The sequence below is a fragment of the Callithrix jacchus genome, chromosome 14, assembly GCF_049354715.1.
Source record: "Callithrix jacchus isolate 240 chromosome 14, calJac240_pri, whole genome shotgun sequence".
Taxonomy (NCBI): domain Eukaryota; kingdom Metazoa; phylum Chordata; class Mammalia; order Primates; family Cebidae; genus Callithrix; species Callithrix jacchus.
Window position 1 is genome coordinate 99,844,501 of NC_133515.1, and position 23,901 is coordinate 99,868,401.

At 38.8% G+C, this 23,901-nt stretch overlaps 1 protein-coding gene across 6 annotated transcripts in view; it reads left to right on the forward strand.

The window, feature by feature from the left end:
* The window catches only part of NBAS (NBAS subunit of NRZ tethering complex), a 454,285-nt gene that overhangs the window by 327,856 nt on the left and 102,528 nt on the right, over positions 1–23,901 (forward strand). For all 6 annotated transcript variants that reach the window (XM_078349936.1, XM_054245191.2, XM_054245193.2 and 3 more), the window contains 3 exons: positions 17,241–17,459; positions 21,002–21,204; positions 23,374–23,463. In XM_078349936.1, coding sequence (XP_078206062.1) covers positions 17,241–17,459; positions 21,002–21,204; positions 23,374–23,463 — 512 coding nt within the window. The remainder of the gene's footprint in view (positions 1–17,240; positions 17,460–21,001; positions 21,205–23,373; positions 23,464–23,901) is intronic.

Genomic DNA, 23,901 nt, shown 5'->3' on the forward strand with positions numbered 1-23,901 from the left:
TGACCTTCAAGCTGTTGAAAAACGTAGGAATGTATTAGCTTATATCATTGCTGAAAGTGAGCAGTAAAAAAGAGAGGGCCAGCTACACTTTGCTGAAGAATAATACTGTTTTTGTGGTTATTGTACAAGGCAAAGGGTAAAGATAAAGCGGCCTCTGTCCTGTATTACTCTTACTATATAAGCGATTGATAGTTAAGTAAAAAGTATGATTATAATGGTGATTCTATGTTAAGTATATAAGTAAATGTGACAAGACAGGTACGGTTATTTTTGTGTTTGAATATTAGCTTTATTAAAGCAAAAATGTTAAAACTTTCACTTTCATTTGCATATTTAAAGGATCATTTCAGAATATTCTATAGTTATGATTTATAAACAGCACTTAACATGCTATACTAAGCACTGAGAATGAAAGAATGACTAAGAGGGGTTCACAGCCTGGTGCGGAGCGTGGACACAGTAAAGCACACACAGCATTTGGTGCCAGCACACATAGAGATGATTGTTAGGCTCTTAGCAAAACATGAAGTGATTCATTGTTTTTAATAAAGTTAGTTAAATATAACTGAGACCATTTCATGTCTCTTTTCTAGCTTCAGTGTTTGCTGGCCACTGCAAACCATTCTGTTATCGTCAGAGCAGATTTACAGGTGCTTTAAAAACTGAGTTATAACCCACTAGTGGGTCCTCTAATTAGTTTGAGCACTTTGGTCAGCATTAAAGACACATAAGCAAAACAGAACACTGGAGTGTGTCTTAGGATAGGAAACATCAAAATGTATCTCCCCTTAGTAGGGGGTCATATCGTTTCATGACATTTTTGTTTGCTTTTAATATATGCAGATATGTCTGTATATATATGTATAATAATTGACTTTGGATGCGTAATATATTTCTTACTGTCAGTCTTGAACAAAAAGATTTGAAAGCTGCTGTGTCAACTGACTGGCAACTGATGACATACATCAGAGGAGTTGCTGCTCCAGGAGCTGGCATGAGACAGCATATTAGTGTTTTTCAGTCCTTTAACATAATGTCATTTACAACCCAAACTGCTTGTCTCCTTAAACCCCATCCAATCTGCCTAGACTCTTGCAGTGACTACCTCACTGTCCCTTTGTTTCAAGTCCCAAGACCCACCTCCAGCCACCTCCTAAACTCAACATTGGCCAATTGGTTGGGTCAGTCAGAAGCTTAAAGGCTCCAGAGCTGCAATATTGGGTCACACACTTCCCTTGCTATTAGAATTAACCAGGAAATGCTCATGCAAAATACAGGTTTCTTTCCACCAATGCTGATGTATTTCCCAACCCAACAGATTGAGTCAGTAAGCCTGATGAGGGCCCAGGAATTTGCATTTTTGAGGTTGCACTTAGTTAATTTCAATACAGGTGGTATGAAAATCACACTTTAGGAAAACAGTGCTCCGAAGCCATTAGCTTGAACCTTTGTTACTCATGTAGCTGAGATAACTTAAAATAACCTGATTACCTCTCACACACTTGATATCTAAAAATTTTATAATCATAAATGATTACAAAGGAGGGCATAATTTTCAGCACATTGGAAGTATTGACATTTGAAGTAAAACTGTAACGTAGCTCTATTGTGTACAGTATAGGCAATTTGATAACTACTGCTGTCACTTAAAAAGTACAGGAATACATCTGCAGCTGTCAGAAAGATTGCATCTTTCCTTTTCCTCAAACCATTTCTACTGTTTCTTTAGTCAAAGAGAAATAAAGCCAGACACTTTTAAAGGCAGTAAAGACAGATTTTCTTAAGTACGAACTACTGCAGAGGGAAGAGAGCCCAGCATAAACCAAGCTCACCTTCGCCAAAGCAAAAAAAGACAGAAGACTTTTTCAACACTGTGGTGTGTGAAAGGAAAGGCACAAGGGGCATTAAGGGGGGTTTGGCCCATGTAAATGAACCATCTGGGCTTGAAAATTGGCACTTATCTGGAGAAGAAACCAACTGTTCATGTCTTTATGACAGCAGGTAGTTGTGCAGGTTGGAACAAGGCGCCCATGGAAGTGAGGCCCTTACCCTCCCACAGCGAGCTGGCTCCTTGAGTATATCTGCTTCAGAGAGACTGATCCCAGAGCCTTGAGGAAACACACTAGGTGGTAGAAGATTTACATCGCAAAGGGACAGAGAAAGGATAATAATTACAAGCTTTCTAAAGTAACTGCTCCAAAGAGGGGTTGAGGAGCCTATGGCCTATCACCAGGTGGTGGTACATTTTACTGACAGCTTCTACTAAAAAAAGAAAGTTCAAAGCTTTCTTTTATTATTCTTATACTGTAAGTTCTGGGGCACATGTACAGCATGTGCATGTTTGTTACATAGGTATATACGTACTATGGTGGTTTGCTGCACCCATCACCACATCATCTACATTAGGTATTTCTCCTAAGGCTATCCATCCCCTATACCCCCTTTCCTTGCCTATCCCTCCCCTACCCCCCACTCCCTAATACCTGATGTTCCTCTGCCTGTGTCCATGTTCTGTCATTGTTCAACATGCGGTATTTAGTTTTCTATTCTTGTGTCAGTTTGCTGAGAATGTTGGTTTCCAGCTTTATCCATGTCCCTGCAAAGGACATGAGCTTATTCTTTTTTTATGGCTGCATAGTATTCCATGGTGTATATATGTCACATTTTCTTTATCCATCATTGATGGGCATTTGGGTTGGTTCCAAGTCTTTGCTATTGTGAGCAGTGCTGCAATAAACATACATGTGCACGTGGCTTTATAATAGAAAGCTATGGACCAATATCCCTGAGGCTCATAGATGCAAACATTCTCAACAAAATAACCAAATCCAACAGCATATTAAAAAGATAATACTGCATAATCAAGTGGGTTTTATACCAGGGATGCAGGGATGAATTAACACGTGCAGGTAAATGTGATATATCACATAAACATAATTAAAAACAAACATCATATGATCATCTCAATAGATGCAGAAAAAGCATTTGACAAAATCTACCATCCCTTTATGGTTAAAACGCTCAGCAAAACTTGCACAGATGGGACATACCTTAAGGTAATAAAAGCCATCTCTAGACAGACCCACAGCCAACATTACACTGAATAGAAAAAAGTTGAAAGCATTTTCTCTGAGAACTATAATAAGACAAGGATGCCCATTTTCACCACTGCTATTCAACATCATGCTGGAAGTCCTAGCCAGAGCAGTCAGACAAGAGAAGAAAATAAAGGGAATCCAGATTGGTAAAGAGGAAGTCAAACAATCACTATTCACCAGTGGATATGATTGTATACCTCGAAAACCCTGAAGGCTCACCCAGAATACTTCTAGGTTTTAGAAATGAATTCAGTAAAGTCTCAAGATACAAAATCAGTGTACACAAATCAGTGGCACTGCTATGCAACAATAGCGACCAAGCTTAGAATCAAATCAAGAACTCAACCTTTTTTTACAACAGCTGCAAAAAATAATAATAATAAAATACTTAGGAATATAACCAAGGAGGCAAACGATCTCTACATGGAAAACTACAAAACACTGCTGAAAGAAATCGTAAATGACACAAACAAATGGAAACACATCCCATACTCAAGGATGGGTAGAATCAATATTCTGAAAATGACCATACTGCCAAAAGCAGTCTACAAATTTAATACAATTCCGACAAAATACCGTCATCATTATTGACAGAAATAGAAAAAACAGTTCTAAAAATCATATGGAAACCGAAAACAATCTGCATAGCCAAAGCAAGACTAAGCAAAAAGAACAAATCTGGAGGCATCACATTGCCCAGCTTCAAACTGTGCTATAAGGCTATATTAATAGTTACCAAAACAGCATGGTACTGGTATAAGAATATGCACCAATGGAACAGAATAGAGAACCCAGAAATAGAGCCAGATACTTGCAGCCAGCTGATCTTTGACAAAGCAAACAAAGCAAAGTGGGGAAAGGACACTCTATTTAGCAAATGGTGCTGGGATACCTAATGGCAAGCCACATAAAGAGGAATGCCACTGAATCCTCATCTCTCACCTAATATGAAAATCAACTCAAGATTGTTCAAGGACTTAAATCTAAGACCTGAAACATAAAAATTCTGGAGGACAACGCTGGGAAAACTCTTCTAGACATTGGCTTAGGCAAAGAGTTTATGACCAAGAACCCAAAAACAAATCGAACAAAAACAAGAATAAAGAGATTGACCTAATTAAACTAAAAAGCATCTACACTGCAAAAGAAATAGTCAGCTGAGTAAATAGACAACCTACAGAGTGGGAGACAATATTCACAAACCAAGCATCTGACAGAAGACTAATCCAGAATCTACAAGGAACTCAAACAAATCAGCAAGAAACAAGCAAACAATCCCATCAAAAAGTAAGCAAAGGACATTAATAGATACTTCTCAAAAGGAAATGTACAAATGGCCAAAACACAGGAAAAAAATGTTCAGTATCACTAATTATCAGGGAAATGCCCATCAAAACTACAATGAGACATCACCTTACTCCTGTCCTGCAAGAGTGGCCATAATTAAAAAGTCAAACAAATATTAGATGTTGGTGTGGATATGGTGACAGGGAACTCTTCTGTACTGCTAATAGGAAAGTAAACTAGTACAACCATTATGGAAGACAGCATGGAAATTCCTTAAAGAACTAAAAGTAGAACTACCGTTTGATCCAGCAGCCCACTCGTGCGTATTTACCCAGAGGGAAAGAAGTCATTATATGAAAAAAACACTCGCACACACGTTTAGAGCAGCATCCTTCGCAACTGCAAAAATACGGAACCAACCTAAAAAATGCCCATCAGGCAACAAGTGGATAAACAAGATGTGAGAGACACACACACAGATACTCACACTGCACCCTCGCCCCGTGGAACACTACTCAGCCATAAAAAGAAATGAAATAATGACATTTGCAGCAACCTGGATGGAGTTGGAGACCATTATTCTGAGTTAAGTAACTCAGGAGTGAAAAACCAATCATCTTATATTCTCACTTATAAGTGGGAGCTAAGCTATGAGGACTCAGACACATAAGAATGATACAATGGACTTTGGAGACTTGGTAGGGAAGGGTTGGAGGGGAATGAAAGATAAAACACTACACGTTGGGTATAGTATACACTGCTCCAGTGATGGATACACCAAAATATCAGAAATAACTGCTAAAGAACTTGCAAGCAAACACCACCTGTTTCCCCAAAACTATCAAAACGGTAACTTAGAAGAAAAACAAAAAAAAAAAAAAAAGAAGGCAATGTATTGGGAACCTTGTGATATGCAAGAAGTTTGTTATTCAGTCACTGTGTAATCTTATGATGTGTTCTTTCTGCCACTGCACAGAGAGCCCCGCTTTGCAGTAAAGAAAGAGTTTAATTGACTCTAGGCTGGCTGTGCCATGCTGGAAATGGAGTTATCACTTTATCACTTGAAGCATCCTAGGTTATGGTTTTTTTAAAGGCAGTTTGGGGGAGGGGGGTGGGTGGCTAGGAAATGGGTGCTTCCTGCTGACTGGTTGGGGTACAACCGTAGGGGTGTGGGAAGTGAGCCTCCTGGGTGCTGAATTGCTTCCGGTTGCGTCTTGGTGGAGCTGTGGGTGTCAGACATGCAAAACACGTGAACAGATATCTCAGATCAGTCCACAATAATGGTGTTATCTGCAGGAGTAATGGGAGAAGTTACATACCTTGTGACCCCCAGAATGTAATGTCTGGCAATTGCTCATGTCTACATCTTAGCAGAATTCAGGTTCCTCTCTCCTCTTAGCCTGGTAGTTTTTCATTAGCTTTACAAAGGCAGTTGAGTTTTGGGGCAAGGGCTGTTACCATTTAAACTATAAACTAAATTGCTGATAGATTGAAGGCTAAAGGCAAGATGGGGGTTGGGTAAATCAGATCTCCACTGCCACAATTTTCTCATTGTTAAAATTTTTGCAAAGGTGGTCTCCACTGGAATCTGTTATATACCAGCATTCTGAATTATCCCTTTGGTGTTCTGGAGCTTTTGAGAAACCAGAACGATGTATCAGAGTCAGATTCAGGAAGTGTGTGAAGCATGCCTTTCCTGTTTTCATGGAAGGCTATTAATGAAAGCAGAGTTGGGAAAGAGCACAAGCTTCACACCTTGACCTCAAGATCCGTTTTAGGAAAGAATACTCAGAAAAGGTGGAAATTAATTTAGAAACAGTACTCTTTAAACTACCTGTGTCTGTGTCCCTGTTGGAAAGGCTTTGTGTGCTAGTGGCTCACATGCCTCAATTTGGAGACCACTGGCCCGAGGATAATGTGTAAGTTTCCCAGCATGGCACCCCCAGCAGCCCCAGTACTCTGCGTCTCTTCCCCTGCTGGACAGTCCATTGCCTAAGCACACGCATACACATTTGCATCACCAAGAGCTTTTCCAAGTGTAGCTTGGGAGTGAGACCAGAGGAGAAACAACTTCTAGCTTTGGGGATCAAAATCCTGGGAGAGTTTAATCTTTTTCAGAAAGGATTCCTCCTCCTTTCCTAAATATACCACAGCTGCTGCTGTGCACCCACTCCTCTACCCCGTGAGACACCTTGAAGTCGTGAGCTACTGTTTTTGGTGAGAGTATATTATATCCTGTAGGGTTTTTGGAGCACAGTAAAAGGTTGAGAGTTACAGCCATAGAACATTCTTCTTACATAAGAGCCTTTATTTAATTCCTCATTCTGTTCTCTTTGCCTGCAATCCACCCTCCCCTCCTTCCACACGAGCACTTGCTGATGCTTCAAGTCCTGCTTCAGATGTCACCTCCTTTTTAAAGACTTTCTTGCCTTTCTAAATGGTGTACCCACATACTTATTTATTTTTCTGTCACGTTTTATACATTTTTATTTCTGTGTTGACTTTTCCATTAGGATGTATATTCTTCCAGGATAATGATTCTGTCTTAATTTACCTTTGTATCCTCTGTGTCAAAGCCAGGTCTAGCACATAGTGAGTATAAAAGTTTGAACATGAAAAGGAGGAGGGAGAAATGGATGAAAAATAGGGTGAGTTTGTAAATAGAAACCTAAAAAGAGAAGACATCTGTGTATTTTTTTTATTAGTTAAAGAAATAATAAACAGTTTGTAAACTCTGATTTTTCCACCTAGCTCTGTAGATAGCACCTGGGTTTTTCTTAAGTCACCTGCCATTTCCTAAATATCAGCCTTATGTTCAAAGTCATGCTATGTTCATTTTTAAAAGAACAAAAGTCGGGCCGGGCGCGGTGGCTCACGCCTGTAATCCCGTCACTTTGGGAGGCCGAGGCGGGTGGATCATGAGGTCAAGAGATCGACACCATCCTGGTTAGCATGGTGAAACCCCATCTCTACTAAAAATACAAAAAATTAGCTGGGCATGGTGGCGCGTGCCTGTAATCCCAGCTACTCAGGAGGCTGAGGCAGGAGAATTGCCTGAACCCAGGAGGTGGAGGTTGCGGTGAGCCGAGATCGCACCATTGCACTCCAGCCTGGGTAACAAGAGCGAAACTCCGTCTCAAAAAAAAAAAAAAAAGAACAAAAATCTGCTTAACAAGATTTCACAGCCATTGAAGTACGTGCAGATGATGTAGGTTTTCTTGGTGAATTATGAATCAAGCCATGAGCTAAAACGTCTGGAGCGATTGTGTTGCTCTCCTGCTGAAGATACTTTTATGCTTCCCAAGGTGTGAAGATGATGACACTGTCATCAGTGCAGCACTCAGGGCTCCTCTTCATGTTGTCATTTCTGCTTCATTCTTCCTCATTCTCTGACAGGCCTTTACTTGTGTCAGAGGTGTTTGAACCAGAGCAACTCCATCTTGAATAGGAGCTGGGTGAAATAAGGCTGAAATCTACTGGGCTGCATTCCTAGACAGTTAGGCATTCTAAGTCACAGGATGAGATAGGAGGTCACCACAAGATACAGGTCATAAAGACCTTGCTGATAAAAGAGCTTGAAGTAAAGAAGCAAGCAAAAAGCCACCAAAACCTAGATGGCGACGAGAGTGCCCTCCAGTCATCCTTACTGCTGCACTCCCACCCGTGCCATGACAGTTTACAAATGCCATGGCAATGTCAGGAGGTTATCCTATAAGGTCTAAAAAGGGGAGGCATGAATAATCCACCCTTGTTTAGCATATCATCAAGAAATAACCATAGAAATGGGCACCAGCAGCCCTTGGAGCTGCCCTGTCTCTGGAGAAGCCATTCTTTATTCCTTTGCTGTCTTAATAAATTTGCTTCCACTCTATGGACTTGCCCTGAATTCTTTCTTGAGTGAGATCCAAAAACCTTCTCTTGGGGTCTGGATCAGACCCCTTTCCCGTACCACTTTCATTCTGCATTTTAGCCAAGCCCATGTACTTCTAGGTGCTCCACTTGCCCCCTTGACTAGTGATCTCTTCAAATTCTTCCTTTCTTGTCTTAGTTTCTGTTCACTCTTGAGGACTCTCCTTAGAGATGTCCCCTTTCAGCAACCCTTTCCTGACCTTGCCTGCCCCTCATTTCCAGTCTGCAGAGTGCCCCTTCTGAGAACTTCCGTGGTGCCTTGTGTTTACCCAGCTGTCGTTGTAGGGTGACCATTCCTCTCTGTAATGTCTTTTATCTCTCCGTATTTAGTACGTATTTTATCTCTCTGTATTTTGACAGACCAGGGGCAGGGTCTTGATCTAATTTTGTCACCAGCACTCAGCCCAACGCAGATGCACAGTGTGTACTCAGTGGATGTTGTGGAATGAATAAACAGAAAGCCATCGGTAATTTGATGTTGTTGTACCCCTTCCTGCATGACATCTGATCAGGGTGGCATTGTCCTAATGGCAAACATTTGGTCTCAATTTTTTGTATCTATCATCAATCTATCTATCTATCTATCTATCTATCTATCTATCTATCTATCTATCTATCTATCAATCTATCAATCAGTCATCTATCTGTCTATCAATCAATCTATCTCTATCTATCTATCATCTATCTGTCTATCAATCAATCTATCTCTGTCTATCTATCTATCATCTATCTGTCTATCGATCAATCTATCTCTATCTATCTATCATCTATCTATCTATCTATCTATCTATCTATCTATCTATCTATCTATCATCAATCTGTCTATCAATCTATCTGTCTATCTCTGTCTATCTATCTGTCTATCATCTATTATCTATCTATTTATCTATCTATCTATCATTTATCTATCATCTATCCTTATCATACTTTAGGTTCTGGAGTTTTTTGTTTCTTTGTTTCAAGTCCCTTAAAGTATCCTTTTGTGATGTCTTCAAGGGCTTTCTTACAGGAATTACTTACTGCAAAGTATGACTGGGTAATTTTGGTGTATTCTGGACCACAGCTTTCCAGGGACATATTGAGAACATGTAATTTTATCGTACTGCTCTTTTTTTGAGACGGAGCCTTGCTCTGTTGCCCAGGCTGGAGTGCAGTGGTGTGATCTCAGCTCACTGCAACCTCTGTCTCTTAGATTCAAGCAATTCTGCCTCAGCCTCCAAAGTAGCTGGGATTATAGGTGCGCACAACTGTGCCCAGCTAATTTTTTTGTATTTTTAGTAGAGATGGGGTTTCACCATGCTGGCCTGGCTGGTCTCGAACTCTTGACCTCGTGATCTACCTACCTCAGCCTTCCAAAGTGCTGGGATTGCAGGTGTGAGCCACCGTGCCTGGCCTATTGCACTTTTAAAGAATCTTGGTTTTTTCTGTATGTTGATCAGAGTTGTTCAGTAAGTTTAGTAGCTATTTACTGTTTGTCTGCAGTATGTTAGATATTAGGTTAGGTTAGGGATACAGAGATTTTAAAAGCATAGGTTCTATCCTAAAGCATCTCATTGTCTAGTCAGGGGAATGTACAAGTAACTAGATGATTTAAATTCTTTGATACAGGTCAGGAAGGTTCCTCAGAGGGGGGAGCTACTGCATTGATTCCAGAAAGACAGGCAAAGTCTTAAGAAAGAGTGATTTTTTTTTTTCTCAGATAACTATAGTTTAAAGTTTTTCTTTGAAATAAGATTTTCTTACAGTGCTTTTTAAATGGGAATCTAATGAGACGTTTCCATGTAATTATCTTCAGTAGGCAAGCGGCTCTCAGTGGCTTTCAAATCAGATTCTTTAGCCTGGCATTCCAGGCCACTGACAACTTATCCTCAGTTTATCTTTTCAACCAGAACTGTTTAATATTATAGATCAGAGATCAGAAAATGATGGCCTACAGGTCAGATTTAGCCCACTACCTGTTTTTGTACAACCCTTAGCTAAGATTGGCCTTTACATCTTTTTAAAGGATTGCAAAAACCGGCCAACCAACCTAACAAAAGAATAGCTAACAGAGACCATATGTGGCCTGCGAAGTTTAACATATTTACTGTCCAGCACTTTATGCCTCACCGTGTCTAAACTAGAGTCCTCTAGTGGTTACACATGTACCATGAGCCCTCCTACTTATGTGCTTCCTCAAGAGCACTTTTACTGTTCTTTTTAAACAGTGTCATCCATCCTTCCATCCATCCATCCATCCATCCATCCATCCATCCATCCATCCTTCCATCCTTCCATCCTTCCATCCATCCAACAGAGAAGCATTATGTATGAGCCACAATTCTGGGCTTTGGGAATGTAGTGGTGACAGGCAATAAGCAATAGAAACCCAGTGTATCAGTTAGGAGGAAAAAATAATGCAGGGCAAGGAGAAAGAGGTGGAGAGAGTGCCAGGTTTCATGGAGTGGTCAGGGAAGGTCTCTCTGATAAGGTGACATTTGGGTCAAGTCCCAAGAGAAGTAGAGGGGCAAGTCATGAGGGTACCTGGGAGAACATTCCAGTGACCGACGATTGTGAGGACTCTGAAGGAGCCTGCAAGGGAGCTGGGGTGTTTGAAGTGGCCTGAGTGTGAAGGCAGGGAGGGGACAGGATGAGAGAGGCAGGGTGAGGGGAAGAGCAGGTCGCACAGAGCCTGATAAGGCATGAAAGCCTGGCTTTTATTCTTAGTGAACTGAGAAGTCATTACATGGATTCTAGCAGAGGTGTGACTGGAGCAGATGTGTGTTTTTAAGCTACCATCGTGCTGCTAGGGAATTCTGAAGTAATAAAGTGACCCAGTGTCACCATGACCTAGCACAAGAGAAGCCTCCTCAGGGTCCATACCCACTAGGGGTCTCCTCAAGCACCTTGTCAGGAAAAGGAGTCGGACTGGAAAATCAGGTGTGATTTGCTTAGCCACGTGAGTGATATATGACACACCTCTCACTTTTCATGGGCCCACCTAGTCACATGACCTTGTCTAACTACAAGGGCGTTGAGAAGCATAGAGAAGCAGATGGAATGTGTGGTGGGAACCCCTGTCTGCTACAGCCCACCCTTTTATTCACCAAGCCTTCTTTCCACCATGGAAAACACTCTGCTCCTCCACTAGAGGAAACAACCCAGGGTGCTACTCACTCCATGCCACCCAAAGTCTGCATGATTCACAGTAGGCTGCGCTTCAGGTTCAGCTGTGTGATCTAAACTGAACTAAATGGACAAATCCTCTGCCCTGCTTCCCCCACACCCACCCGAGACACAACTTACATGGTGAAGCAGGGACAAGATAATTGCATTAAGCACTCACCTTGGAAAGGGAAATGATAAGAGACAGTTGGCAGACACTGCTGTGACACAGCTTAAAAATCCTGCTGTACAGACGTTATGAGGGTTTCCCTACTGTGGGGAGGTAAGGGTCCTTAATTAGCCTTTAATTCTGCTTCATAGGGGCAACCTTGTTGTCCTTTGTCCTCTATGACCCTGGTTTCTTCCTTGCGGGGACGTCTTCTCCACTTCCTTCCCTGGGCCACATGAGGAGTGGATGTTGGAGGCCGGTACCCACAAGGTTGAAGGCCCAAGTATGAAGGTTTAGATACTCACAGGCATTTTTAGCCCAGGTTTGTGGTTTCTTAGGCAGCATTGCTATCTCAGAAATTTAAAAGTGTTCTTATTTATATGACTTCTCTTAGTGCCATGTGCCTATAGCCACATCTACAGGGTCTTTTTGTTTGTTTTGAAATATCGTCCTATATGTCTTTGATGTATCACCCCATACATTATCTCTCTCCACTTAAAGCTGTCAGGTTTCTGTTTAAGGACCACATCATCAATTGGTTCTCTGCCCTGAGTCATTTTGTCCAAGTGAAAGAATTTACCGAGTGTCACAGCCTTGGTTTATCTCTTCCCTGAAGCATTTTAATCTTCTAAAGGTTTTAGTTGGCATTTGTTATATAAGGATTTCTCCTTCTTATGTCTGACTCATGGAGTCTAGAATTCCTAAGTTGATTTTTGCTTTTTGTTTTGTTTTGTTTTCTTTAACCCAGCATGGCCCTGAATTTCTGGGCTGTTTCTCTATTCTGTTTCTCCTGCTCGCGATATGGACGGTATTTCTTGAAATACCCACAGCACTGTATAATATGCAACACACTTCTGGTGTTCCATTTCCCAGCCTCTTTAGAGCCCCGAGTTCATTAGGGGTATGATCTGCCCCCACAAATTACCACACATAATGGTTTTATTAAGTATTTTTATTTGCATATAATAGATTATGGTGTTTTTCTATTTTTATTTTTTATTTTTTGCAATGCCTGATATCTGAAAATCAAAGCCACATTTTGCTCCACTCTTGAACTGCTGTATGTCAGAATAAGCTAAGGTATGTAGTGGCTTTTGGTAAATAGTCCCTTGTGTACCTAATCCAGTAAAAGACCACAAAGAGGCCTCTACCACAAAGTCACTTCGGAATCCAGGCTGATGGAAGCCTCATCATTTTGTAGTGGCACCATCTGGGCCCCATGTTCTCCTCAATTGTTATGGCTCAAACAGGGAAACTGGATAATGATCCATGTGGGTTTTTTTATTGCTTGGCTCAGAAATGGTATATGTCACTTTTGCTCAGATTTCATTGGCTGAAAGACAGCTCATCCTAACTGCAAGGGAATTGACAAATGCAGTGGAAGAGATGGAATGCTTGCGTTTGGTGAGCACCACTGTCTCTGTCACACTGGGAGGCAACTTAGACCCATTGCATTGCTCTTTATGAGAGCTGATGGTGGCTGGGAACTGAGTGGTGGCAGTGAAGGTGTCAGGAAGTGATTAGAGCCCAGAAATATTTTGAAGCTAGATTCAATAAGATTTGCTGATGTCACTGATGATTCTTCAGTCCTCTGCCCTCTTCTCACTATATTATCTCCCATTGTATATGTGGTTTCTTTGTGAGCCTGGTTCATGTTTTTATCTCATTTTTTATAGGGTTTGGAAAATAGATGTTTACTACCTATTTATTAAGTGATGAAACATTTTAGCCACTTGTCTTTATTCCACAAAATCCATTATTATTTTTAATAGCAATTACTAACTGCTGCAGGGAATAGTGAAAAATACAATCTTGGTTAGATATTATAGTAATTATGTATATGAATGTCATGTTAATGCTGTGAGCTTCAGAAAAGAATATTAAGAATAATGGTACAATGGGGCCACTAGATACAGTAAAGAAGCTGCCATTTTTTTACTCTGGTACATTTTTTTCAATCATTTCTTTCTTTTACTTCTGTTCCTTCCATTATAGAACAGTTTAAAGAAAATAAATCTACTAGATGTAAAATCAGTGTTAAATATCCAGTTTTTAATCATACCCTGGAGTCTTTCAGCAATGAACCTGTTTTTAGATAGTATAATAATAAAAAGCTTGAATTAAGTAAGATGCCTAGTCAAATAAAACCCCTTACCTATTTTTAATCATAATATAATTATGCTTCTTAGAGGTTCTGGCTAGCTCAGGAAAATTAACTTAGGATTTCATTTATTTACTCTGTCTTGTTCAGTGTCAGGTTATATAGTTATTTTGAAATATTTAGTTCTCTGGAAGGATTATTTTAAATAGAAAAGAATTTTTCTGATGACACTGTAGTGATGAAGGCAAATAAATCTCTTGAAAAATTCCACCTGTCTCTCAACCTACAGCAAGGTTTCTGAAAGCATAGACTTCGGGGTGAGGTCTGAAGTCAGTAATGCTGAGGAGACAGAGTTTACACTTACAGAGTAGGAGGGTTATGCACTTGGACGTCAGAGCAGAGGACTTGCAAGTGCAATGCTCGTACAGGCTGGAGAAACAGATGAGTCTAGGCTGATTCCCACTGTCTCGGTAATGAAGCATGACTAGGAACTTGCCTTGCAAAGAAGAGGGAAGGGAGCATTTCATTGAGACAACATGGCAATAAAAGTATCAGGCAATAACAAAGAGTCGGTGTGGCTGTATCTTAGGGTTTGGGGTACAATTATACCATAAAGTCAGAGGTTTAGCTGGGGGCCAGTTTGTGAAAGTTCTTGAGTTCCATGCTCAGAAATTTGGGGGCTTATTTAAAAAAACGTTTTTCTAAAAGAGAATTATATGACAAATTTGTAAGAAGGATGAAAAAATAACAGGGGAGAGGATGGCCTGTGTGTTTTACCCACTGGTCAAATTAAATATCAGCATCTGTTTACTGAGCACTTAATATGGGCAAGGCACTGTGCTGTTTTACATGTTGTCTTATTTAAGTTCTTAAAAGTGTGCAGTAGGGGGCAGTTTTTAACTTTTGTAGATGAAGAAACTAAGGCTTGAAGCACTTCATCAAGTTTCCTAAGGTCACACCAGTAGTAATTATTAAACACAAGTTTTCTGAACGTATTGTTCTTTCTGCTTAGCATATATTCATTCCAGGGTTGGTTGACAAAGGCAAGTCAAGCCGTGGACAACAGTGATCTCATCTGGACCTATCTAAGGGGATAGGAACCCATTGTTTCCGCCAGGACCCTGCTTCCTGCACATGTGAATTAGCTGCCAATCCCTGTTCTATAGCCAGTCTGTTTTTGAAACTCTTCCACATCACACGATAGGCTATGAAGAGTATATACATTTGACTGGCTGTTATAGCCAAATAATTTCCCAAACTTATATTTCTTGGGGAAACAAATGTGAATGGAAAAAAATAAGATTCACTCTACTATATATATATATAAATTTTAACTCTTATTCGGCCTTAATTTTGTCATTTAGCATTCAACCAGCATGCATTCTCTGATAAACTCAGAGCCTGTGAGGATGCAGAAATGATTGACTGGAAGTTGTGTGATGTAAAGTGGAAGGGAGCGCTGACTTGTAACCAAGTGGTCAGGTTCCAGGTTTTACTCTTCTCACTCACACGATGGATGAACCCTAACATACCGCTTAGCCTCCTGGAGCCCAGACTCTCCATCCATAATGAGAGGAGGGGCGGTCTGTTGGCCTAAACACAGATCTAGTGTCTTGTATTTCTGAATCATAGGGAGAAGTTCACAGTTTATTTGTGGGAAAACACAGTAACATAATCAATACTTGTCAGTCATTGGTGGCTTCTGATTTTTTTAATGGCTTAGAGCCAGAAATCTGGTAAGAAGTTGAGGCTAGAGAACTTGTTTGAAAGCTGCATTTGCAATGAACTTCCAATGTCATTGGAAATAGTACTTTCCTAAAGATCTCTTATCACTGTTTATATCAGATTAGGAAAATGTCACCTATTAGCATTTTAACATCATAACTCCGTGTTGAGTGACTTGGAGGGAGCTAGTAGGAAAGAGAGGGTGGGGGGCAGCTTACGTCCTGGTGCTGTCACTCATGCCATGTGTTTCAGCCTAGTCCTGCTTTTCAGAATGACCAGACATGTACAATGACTGCCTTTGGGAAATAGAAAAAAAGTGAGACTTTTGTCGTAGGAGTCTTTATCTCTTTTTATTTAAAAAACAAAAACGAAAACAAAAAAAACCAACACGTTCTTTTGAGGATATAGTAAAAATGTACTTGAGTAGCTGGCAGGAGACTGTAATCCAGGATCTGAAGCAGCACCAATCAGTGAGGCCTGAGAAGGTGCCAGGGTTTCTCAGAGGTAACTGCTGCTTCCATCAGCAAAGCTCAAAGTTTAGACGTAGTTTTGTATTCTTGAGGGTAACAGCTTAATATTTTAATATTAGAAAAATATAACTCCTACACATTCTTGGGGCTAAGTGAGCTTAGTATTTTATTAATTAGAAAAATATAACTCCCATATACCTGTGTAAGGTATATGGGAGTTATATTTTTCCCTTACACGGGAAGCTGATGCATGTCACTGAATAAATGGGTGAAAACAATGTTGTTATAGAAACTTTGGAAAGTAGAAAAGAAAAAAAAAGTTCATAATCCTAACACCTTAATAATATATACGTGTATGTCTGAATACACATTTAATACATTTGTATGCAGACATATACTTTATATGCATGTACAGGTTGGATATCCTGAATCCAGGAATCTGTAATGCTCCAACATCCGAAGCTTTCTGAGTGCCAACATGATACTCAAAGGAAATGCTCACTGGAACACTTTGGGTTTCAGTTTTTTGAATTAGGGATGCTAAATTAGCAAGTATTCTAAAATCCAAAAGAAATCTGAAATCTAAAATACTTCTGGTTCCAAACACTTCAGATAATGGATACTCAACCTGTGTATACATATATATATATCTCTATACACACACACACACACACACACACACACACACACACACACACACACACAGGTTGTATGTGTGTATATATACATAAAATAGAAAAAATATAAAATACATATATTGGATATGCAGATATAGTTTAAAGTTTAATGTAAACATTATCTAGAGAGTTTTATGTCCTGATTTCTAAGATTTAACATTCTATGACAAACATATTCCAAAATGCTTTACTGTTTTTATAATTCTGATTTTAATGACTATATAATATTCTAGTCATTTATTATAAGCTAGTTATCATTTCTTCTATCAATTAGATTACTTTTGAGGTTATATTGATAGTCTTATTCCAGTTAAAATCTTTATGCCTGTATTTCTTTGCTTCTTTTGAATTTTTTCCTTATAATAAGTGAACAGAACTGGGAATACGGTTCTAGAAATGACTCCTCATTTTTGCAGCAGTCAGTGTGAATACTAGTTTCATCACTTTACTTGCTTTGGATATTAACATTTTTTTAAAATCTTAATTAGTAGTTTAATTTTGTTTTCTTCACAGAAGAAAAACTAGTATAAAAGTGCTATTTGTTGGTTAAAATCATATATACAAAAATTTCACTTTTGTTCTAACTCATTAACACTGAATGTGCAATATGGAAAAATGCAGCGTTCTTTTGTCTCACTATTATTTAATTATTTTTTTAAGCTGTCTGTGGAAGTCCGTAAAGAGATAACTAGAAAGGCTATTAAGACAGTCAAACATTTTATTGAGAAGCCACGGAAAAGAAACTCAGAAGATGAAACTCAAGAAGCTGTGGATTCTAAAGTTACCTATGCAGATACGTTGAGTCATCTGGAGCAGTCACTTGCTCACCTGGAAACCCTGAGCCATAGCTTCATCGTTTCTCTGAAGAATAGTGAACAGGTAAAGAAATGGAAACTTCTGGATGCTCACTCTGTATTCGTATATTCTTTCTTTTTTCCTTTACAGTTACGTTAGTAGTTTTGATAGGGTTTTCAGACTTGCAGATATCCTTGAAAATGGTTCTCAGGCCTTTATTGGTTAACCTCTTATCATCTGATTGTTCAGTGTCTACTTCTTTCAACGATTTTAAGCCACTCGGTACAGTTGATGTGGGGAGATGGAGGAAGTAGGTGAGAGGGTAGAAGTGGAGATGGTAGCAGGAGTTGAACATGGGATAGCTGCCTGGAGTTGGGGGAGTGGTCTCTAAAATTAAGAAATGAGCAGACAGTGGTTCTCAGGCTTTACTTCTAGCTGGTAGAAAAAATAAATAAATAATAAAATTTTGGTTTTGTTTTTCCCCCTAATTTTCAGAAAAAATCAGAAACAGCCTCTTATGTCTACCCTGCTTTTTTTAAAATGTGTACCCTTATCCTGTTTTTATGTTGCATGTTTCCAAAATAAAATATAACTTCATTATTGAGAGGAAGTTTTTGACTACTGAAACTGTTCCTAGTTGGTTTCTAGTTCCTTGGTGTCTCAAAAACACCATCATAAAGTTCAGGGTCCCCTGCCCTTGATGAGGTTTGAAGACCCAGGTGTTAGGACTGGCTGATGAAATCAGAAGCTCTCTGAGGCCCTGAGAGATTTTGTCTATAGTCTAACAATTGTGGGAGCTGAGATAATATTTTCTGGAACTGGAAGCAGTGCTTAGTGTTTCTAAGTGAAAACAGGCCTTAGATACATGAATAATATTCCATTTACCCTTTAATACTATGGTAAATGAACCGTATAAGGTGCCATTAACCTCCTAGTCATTTTTCTTAAACCTTACACATTTATTGAATTGTATTCTTGCCTTGTAGAATGACTAGAAGGATCAGTCAGTGGAGGGTTCAGATAATGAGCAAATGCGAGACTTCAAATGTGTATGCGACGTAAATGCGAGGCCCTCATTGAAAAGATAATGGGAAGAACTTAAGAGTTTGAAAGAAATGTTGTTTTACTATGTGTTTGGGAGTGCCGATTTATCTGTCTGATGAATAACGTTAAATAATGGTGTGAACAATGTAGAAGCTTTTGCAGGGAACAAATTGGCTTTACAATCTTGATTTTATCCTACTGACTTTTACAGTACTATAGGTCATAATTATGAGAACTAGTATAAAATTAGAATCTTCAAGGAAAAGTGATTTATACTTATTAGTGTAAATTTTTAAATGAACACATTTAAAATTATTTTTAAATTCATATTATTTTTTAATATACTTTTTAAAACCCAGAGAATTTGTCATTACTCTCTTTGAAACAAGTAGTCTTTTTTTTTCTTTCTTTCTTCTCTTTTTTCTTTCTTCTCTTTCTTTCTTTCTTTCTCTTTCTCTTTTCTTCTTTCTCTCTCCCTTCCTTTCTTCCTCCCTCCCTCCTTCCCTTTTTCTTTTTCTTTCTTCCCCTTTCTCTTTTTCCTTCCTTCCCTCTTTCTCTCTTTCTTTCTTTCTTTCTTTCTTTCTTTCTTTCTTTCTTTCTTTCTCTCTCTCTCTCTCTCTCTCTCTCTCTCTCTCTTTCTTTCTTTCTTTCTTTCTTTCTTTCTTTCTTTCTTTCTTTCTTTCTTTCTTTCTCTCACTTTCTCTTTCCTTTCCTTCTTTCCCTCCCTCCCTCCCTCCATTCCTCCCTCCCTCCCGCCTTCCTCCTTTCCTTTTCCCTTTCCCTTCTTTTTTTGAGGCAGGTCTCACTTTGTTGCCCAGTCTGGAGTACAGTGGTGCAATATTGGCTCACTCACTGCAGCCTCTACCTCCTGGGCTCAAGTAATACTCCCACCTCAGCCTCCTGAGTAGCTGGGACTACAGGTGTATGCCACCACACCTAACTAATTTTTTGTATTTTTTGTAGAGACAGAGTTTTGTCGTGTTGCCCAGACTGGTTTCAAAGTCCTGGGCTCAAGCAATGCACCCACCTTGGCCTTCCAGGTGTGAGCCACCAGGCCCGGCCACAAGTATTATCTTTCATTGCCTAGAATAGTTTATGGAGATTCAAGGAGATTATTGATAAAAACATGTTTGTTTCATCTAAGATATGATATAAAGTACCATATAGCTACTTGTGAGTACCACTCAGTCGGACTCTGGATGGTCCATAATAGGAAACTCTTGAGGTTCTTAAATTAGACATTATTTAATTTTATTAAGGCAACTTTTATAGCAAAAGCTGGAAATAACGTCCAACCCCATGCATTTTCCCTTTTATAGTTCAGACCTTCATTTTAACTTCCTTAATTATATACCCATTAAAAAAAAATCTTATATCCTCATGGTTAATTTAATAAAAGTTAAAGGCCTTCATCCTATAGAGCCTCAGTTCCCTCTTCTCTTAGGTGAGTATACTAGGAATTGCCCTGCTTAACTCCTAGGGATTTTTCTGAAATAGAGATTTTCACAGTGGGCAGAATAGTAACATGATACTTTATGTGCCCAACTCCCAGCTTCAACAGTTACCAAAACGTGCCCAATCTTCATGCATCCCGCTGCCTTCCCTTGCCTTGCTCTTGTGGATTGTGAAGCAAATCGCAATCATATTTTCATTTTATTCATAAATACTTCCCTGTCAGTCTCTAAAAGATACTTTAAAATAACCACAAGAACATGATCACTAGCAAAGAAATTAACAGACATCCTTTAATATCAGATATTCAATTAGTATTCAGATTTCTCACATGGTTGGTTTGAAGAACAAAACAGTATATGCAGGATGACAAAGGAAACTACGAAGAATCTGGAAATTGTTATTAAGTGACTGCATTTGGTATGCCAAAAAACAATAGCTTGCCTCTTGTTTCCTAAATTATTTGTTATAACATTTGTTTTTACAGAAATTATCAAAGAGAGGCAGGCAGTGTGGCCTAGGGCTGGGGAATAGCCTTTTGGGTTCTAAGCTCTGCTAATTGGTAACCATGTGACTTTGGTCAAGTTACTTAATCTCTTTGGTCTTTAGTTTCCTTTTTTATAACATGAAACTAAAAATTCTTGCAGGGTTATTACAAGTATTAATTTAGATAATTTATGTATAATACCTGGGATTACATAGTTGTAGCTCAATAGATTATGAATGTTATGTGATTGTAGTGCGTTAGTAATAATAGTAATAGAAAAGCTCATACTTTTGAGCATTACTTTATTCCTGGAGTGCTAGAGAACTAACTTTTATGTTATCTCAGTTAATGTTCGCAATATCCTCTATTCACACAACGCTATTTTCCTCATCCTCATTTTATAGATGTTGAAATTGGCGATCACAAAGGCCCGCTAACCAGTGAATAGTAAAGCCAGAATTTGCCCTCAAATATGGGTGATCCTGGAGCCTAAGCTCTTAGTAACTAACTAATGCATGCTCTGTGGTATGGTATTGCTGCTTGTCATGTATTTGGTTCTAGGATCTAACTATGTTTCACTTTGTGCATGTAGAAACATTAATTTCTGTTTATTACTTAAGTGTTGATTACCATGTCTTTACAGGAAACCCTGCAAAAATACATTTACCTCTATGATCTGTCCCGATCAGAAAAAGAGAAACTTCATGATCAAGCAGTGGCTATTTGTTTAGATGGTCAGCCTCTAGGAATGATTCGGCAGCTGCTAGAGGTGGCAGTTGGTCCTCTTGACATCTCTCCCAAGGATATAGTGCAGAGTGCAATAATGAAAATAATTTCTGCATTGAGGTAAGCTAGAAAGTAGTCATTGCGGAAAACCTGAGGTGACACTTTGTCAGTAATGGTGCCTGCTAATGGTTGCTAAACTATCATCATGTACGTAAAAGCATTTTATAAATATTGAAGGACTTTACAAAATGAGAGGTTATTTTTAGGGTTCTCGTAGTCTTATGTCTTCGGAATGGAGACCATGAAATGTCTCATTGTTGGTATTGTGTGTGACATCTTAAGAAGCTACGTAATTTCTGGTCGGACCTCCTTTCACAATCCTCTCTTGAAATAAGGGAAAGGCCAAAATGGCATTTGACACAGGTAAGTAAGTTTCAGACTGTCCTGTGGCTTCAAAATGGTTTTTCAGGTCTTACCATTTCTAATTCTCATTCTTTGTAGTAGTGGGAAAATGGTTCCCAGAAGGTTCTTTTGAAAAACACAAGGCAAAGTTAATCATATACTGATGAAGTTAGACACCTGTAAAGTGTCTTTAGACATTATTTACCTGCAATTAATGGCACAGAACTGACAACTGAGAAATTCTTGCTTTGTGTCAATATTCAGGTACCTTTGTAGGAATGCATCCAAGAGGGAAAAGAGGGAAAAGTGAAGCTAAGAAAATAATGAGGCATCAAGTGCTTTCTGCGAATAATGCAATTAGGCTAAAAGATTTAGTTATGTTTAATTTATTCTCCTTTTAAGCATTCCTTTTAATTCTGTATTGCTCTTGAGGAACTTTTTGATTAAATGCATGTCAGTTTTCTGCAGCTGAACTGAAATCAAATGAGCCTTTATCAGTTTAATTACCCCAGCCTCATACAGTTTTTACCTTAATGCTCTGAGTTATCTATCAATTTTATATATAGGGAGATGTATAGAATTTTATAACATTTTTAAAAGAACAAATTTCAAATTAATATAGCTTTATTTTATTGTTTGCTTATTATGAGTTTTAGATGTCCGTTGTAAGAACCAGTGTCCTCTTTCAAATGATGACAGATATGTTTTGGCCACATTTTGTACCTTTTGGATTCTCGTTATCTTTTTATTATTTCTTTTTTTTCTTTATTATACTTCAAGTTCTGGGGTACATGTGCGGAATGTGTAGTTTTGTTACATAGGTATACATGTGCCGTGGTGGTTTGCTGCATCCTTCACCCCAGCATCTATATTAGGTATTTCTCCTAATGCTATTGTTATTATTTGTTAAACCAAGTTTTAGAAGGAGCTCACAAAAATATGCATTTTGGGAAATTAGTTTTTGATGAATTTAGCTTATTTCTTAAAAATTGCCCAGTTTCATGAATAATTAAAATATGATGAAATAGTTTTACATTTATAAATTTTTGACATAAATGATACTTCTCTTTCCCTGCATCCAATTCTACCACTAAAGATTTGGTTCTAATGCAGTAAATGGTATACTTGGCACACAGAAGACATTCAATAAATGTGAATTAAATCTTTCAGCAGTGGAAGGAAAATGAAACTTAAGGAATTCGGCTGCCTCTGTTTCTAAGGAAAAGAAATTGTTATTGACAATATTCATAACATGTACGTTTTAGGAAGTTAATAAAATTTAGTAGGCACGTGAGAGTAACCGAATCTAGTAGTTGATTTATATCATTAAGTTATTTGAAAAACTTATCTAAAATATTTTTTTCCTTTATTGCATTTTCAGGATTCACTAGGTTCTACACATAACATCTGTAAAATGGGCATAATAATAGTACTTGTCTCATAGGGTGTTGCATTTAATACGTGGCAGAATATATGTGAACTATTTAGCAATGCCTGGTACTTATTAGTAGCAAGTAAATATTAGTGCTTTTTTTAAAAACTTGAACTGGAGGATTTAAATCATTGTTACATTTAATACTTATACTAACTCATACATTTAACGTTCAACGAATATTTTCTGAATGACACAGTGCAAGGAGATTGTGTTATTCTCTTGATAGGAAAAGGTGCATATATTAGACTGAGCTCCTTAAGGGCAGAAAATATTTCATTAGCACCTAGTGTAGGGCTTGGTACATTTGTAAATAATCACATAGCACAAATGACTATGGGCAGGCGGTATACTATGCCAAAATCCAACCAGGTTCATTTGAATATGTGAATACCAAGTTTATTTCTGAGACTTGCGTGATCCTTTTCTGAATCAGTTTCTCTCTCTTTTCACAGTGGAGGCAGCGCTGCCCTTGGTGGGCCAAGGGACCCACTGAAGGTCCTGGAAGGTGTTGTTGCAGCGGTCCACGCCAGTGTGGACAAGGGGTAAGACTAGAATAGTATTATTAAGTGGTTTTCTTCATTAAATGGCTTTCCTCAGAGTCTTAGAATTGCTCTTAGTATCCTTATGTATGAGGCTTCCAAGACTAAGCCACGTTTTTAGATGTTTTCTGAAGGAAGAACTGAGGACTTACATGGGAAAAGAGCTGCTCTGCACCTAGAGACGTGGTGTTCTTAGCTCTGCTGACCCCACTGGCTCCAGGTCCTGCTTGCCATGGAGAGCACTGTTTTCTCTTGCCTCCTTCATAGCCATTAGAAATAATAATCATTCTGTCAGGGCAGAAACTGCTCTGAGCTTCCTACAAGATAAGGGATTCTCATCTCCAGCACATTAACTGTATCGATTAAGTATGGAAATTCCTAGAGTGAGTGTATATGTTCTTCTTAAAAAAGAAAAAAAACCTCTGCCTTGTTTTAGGACTC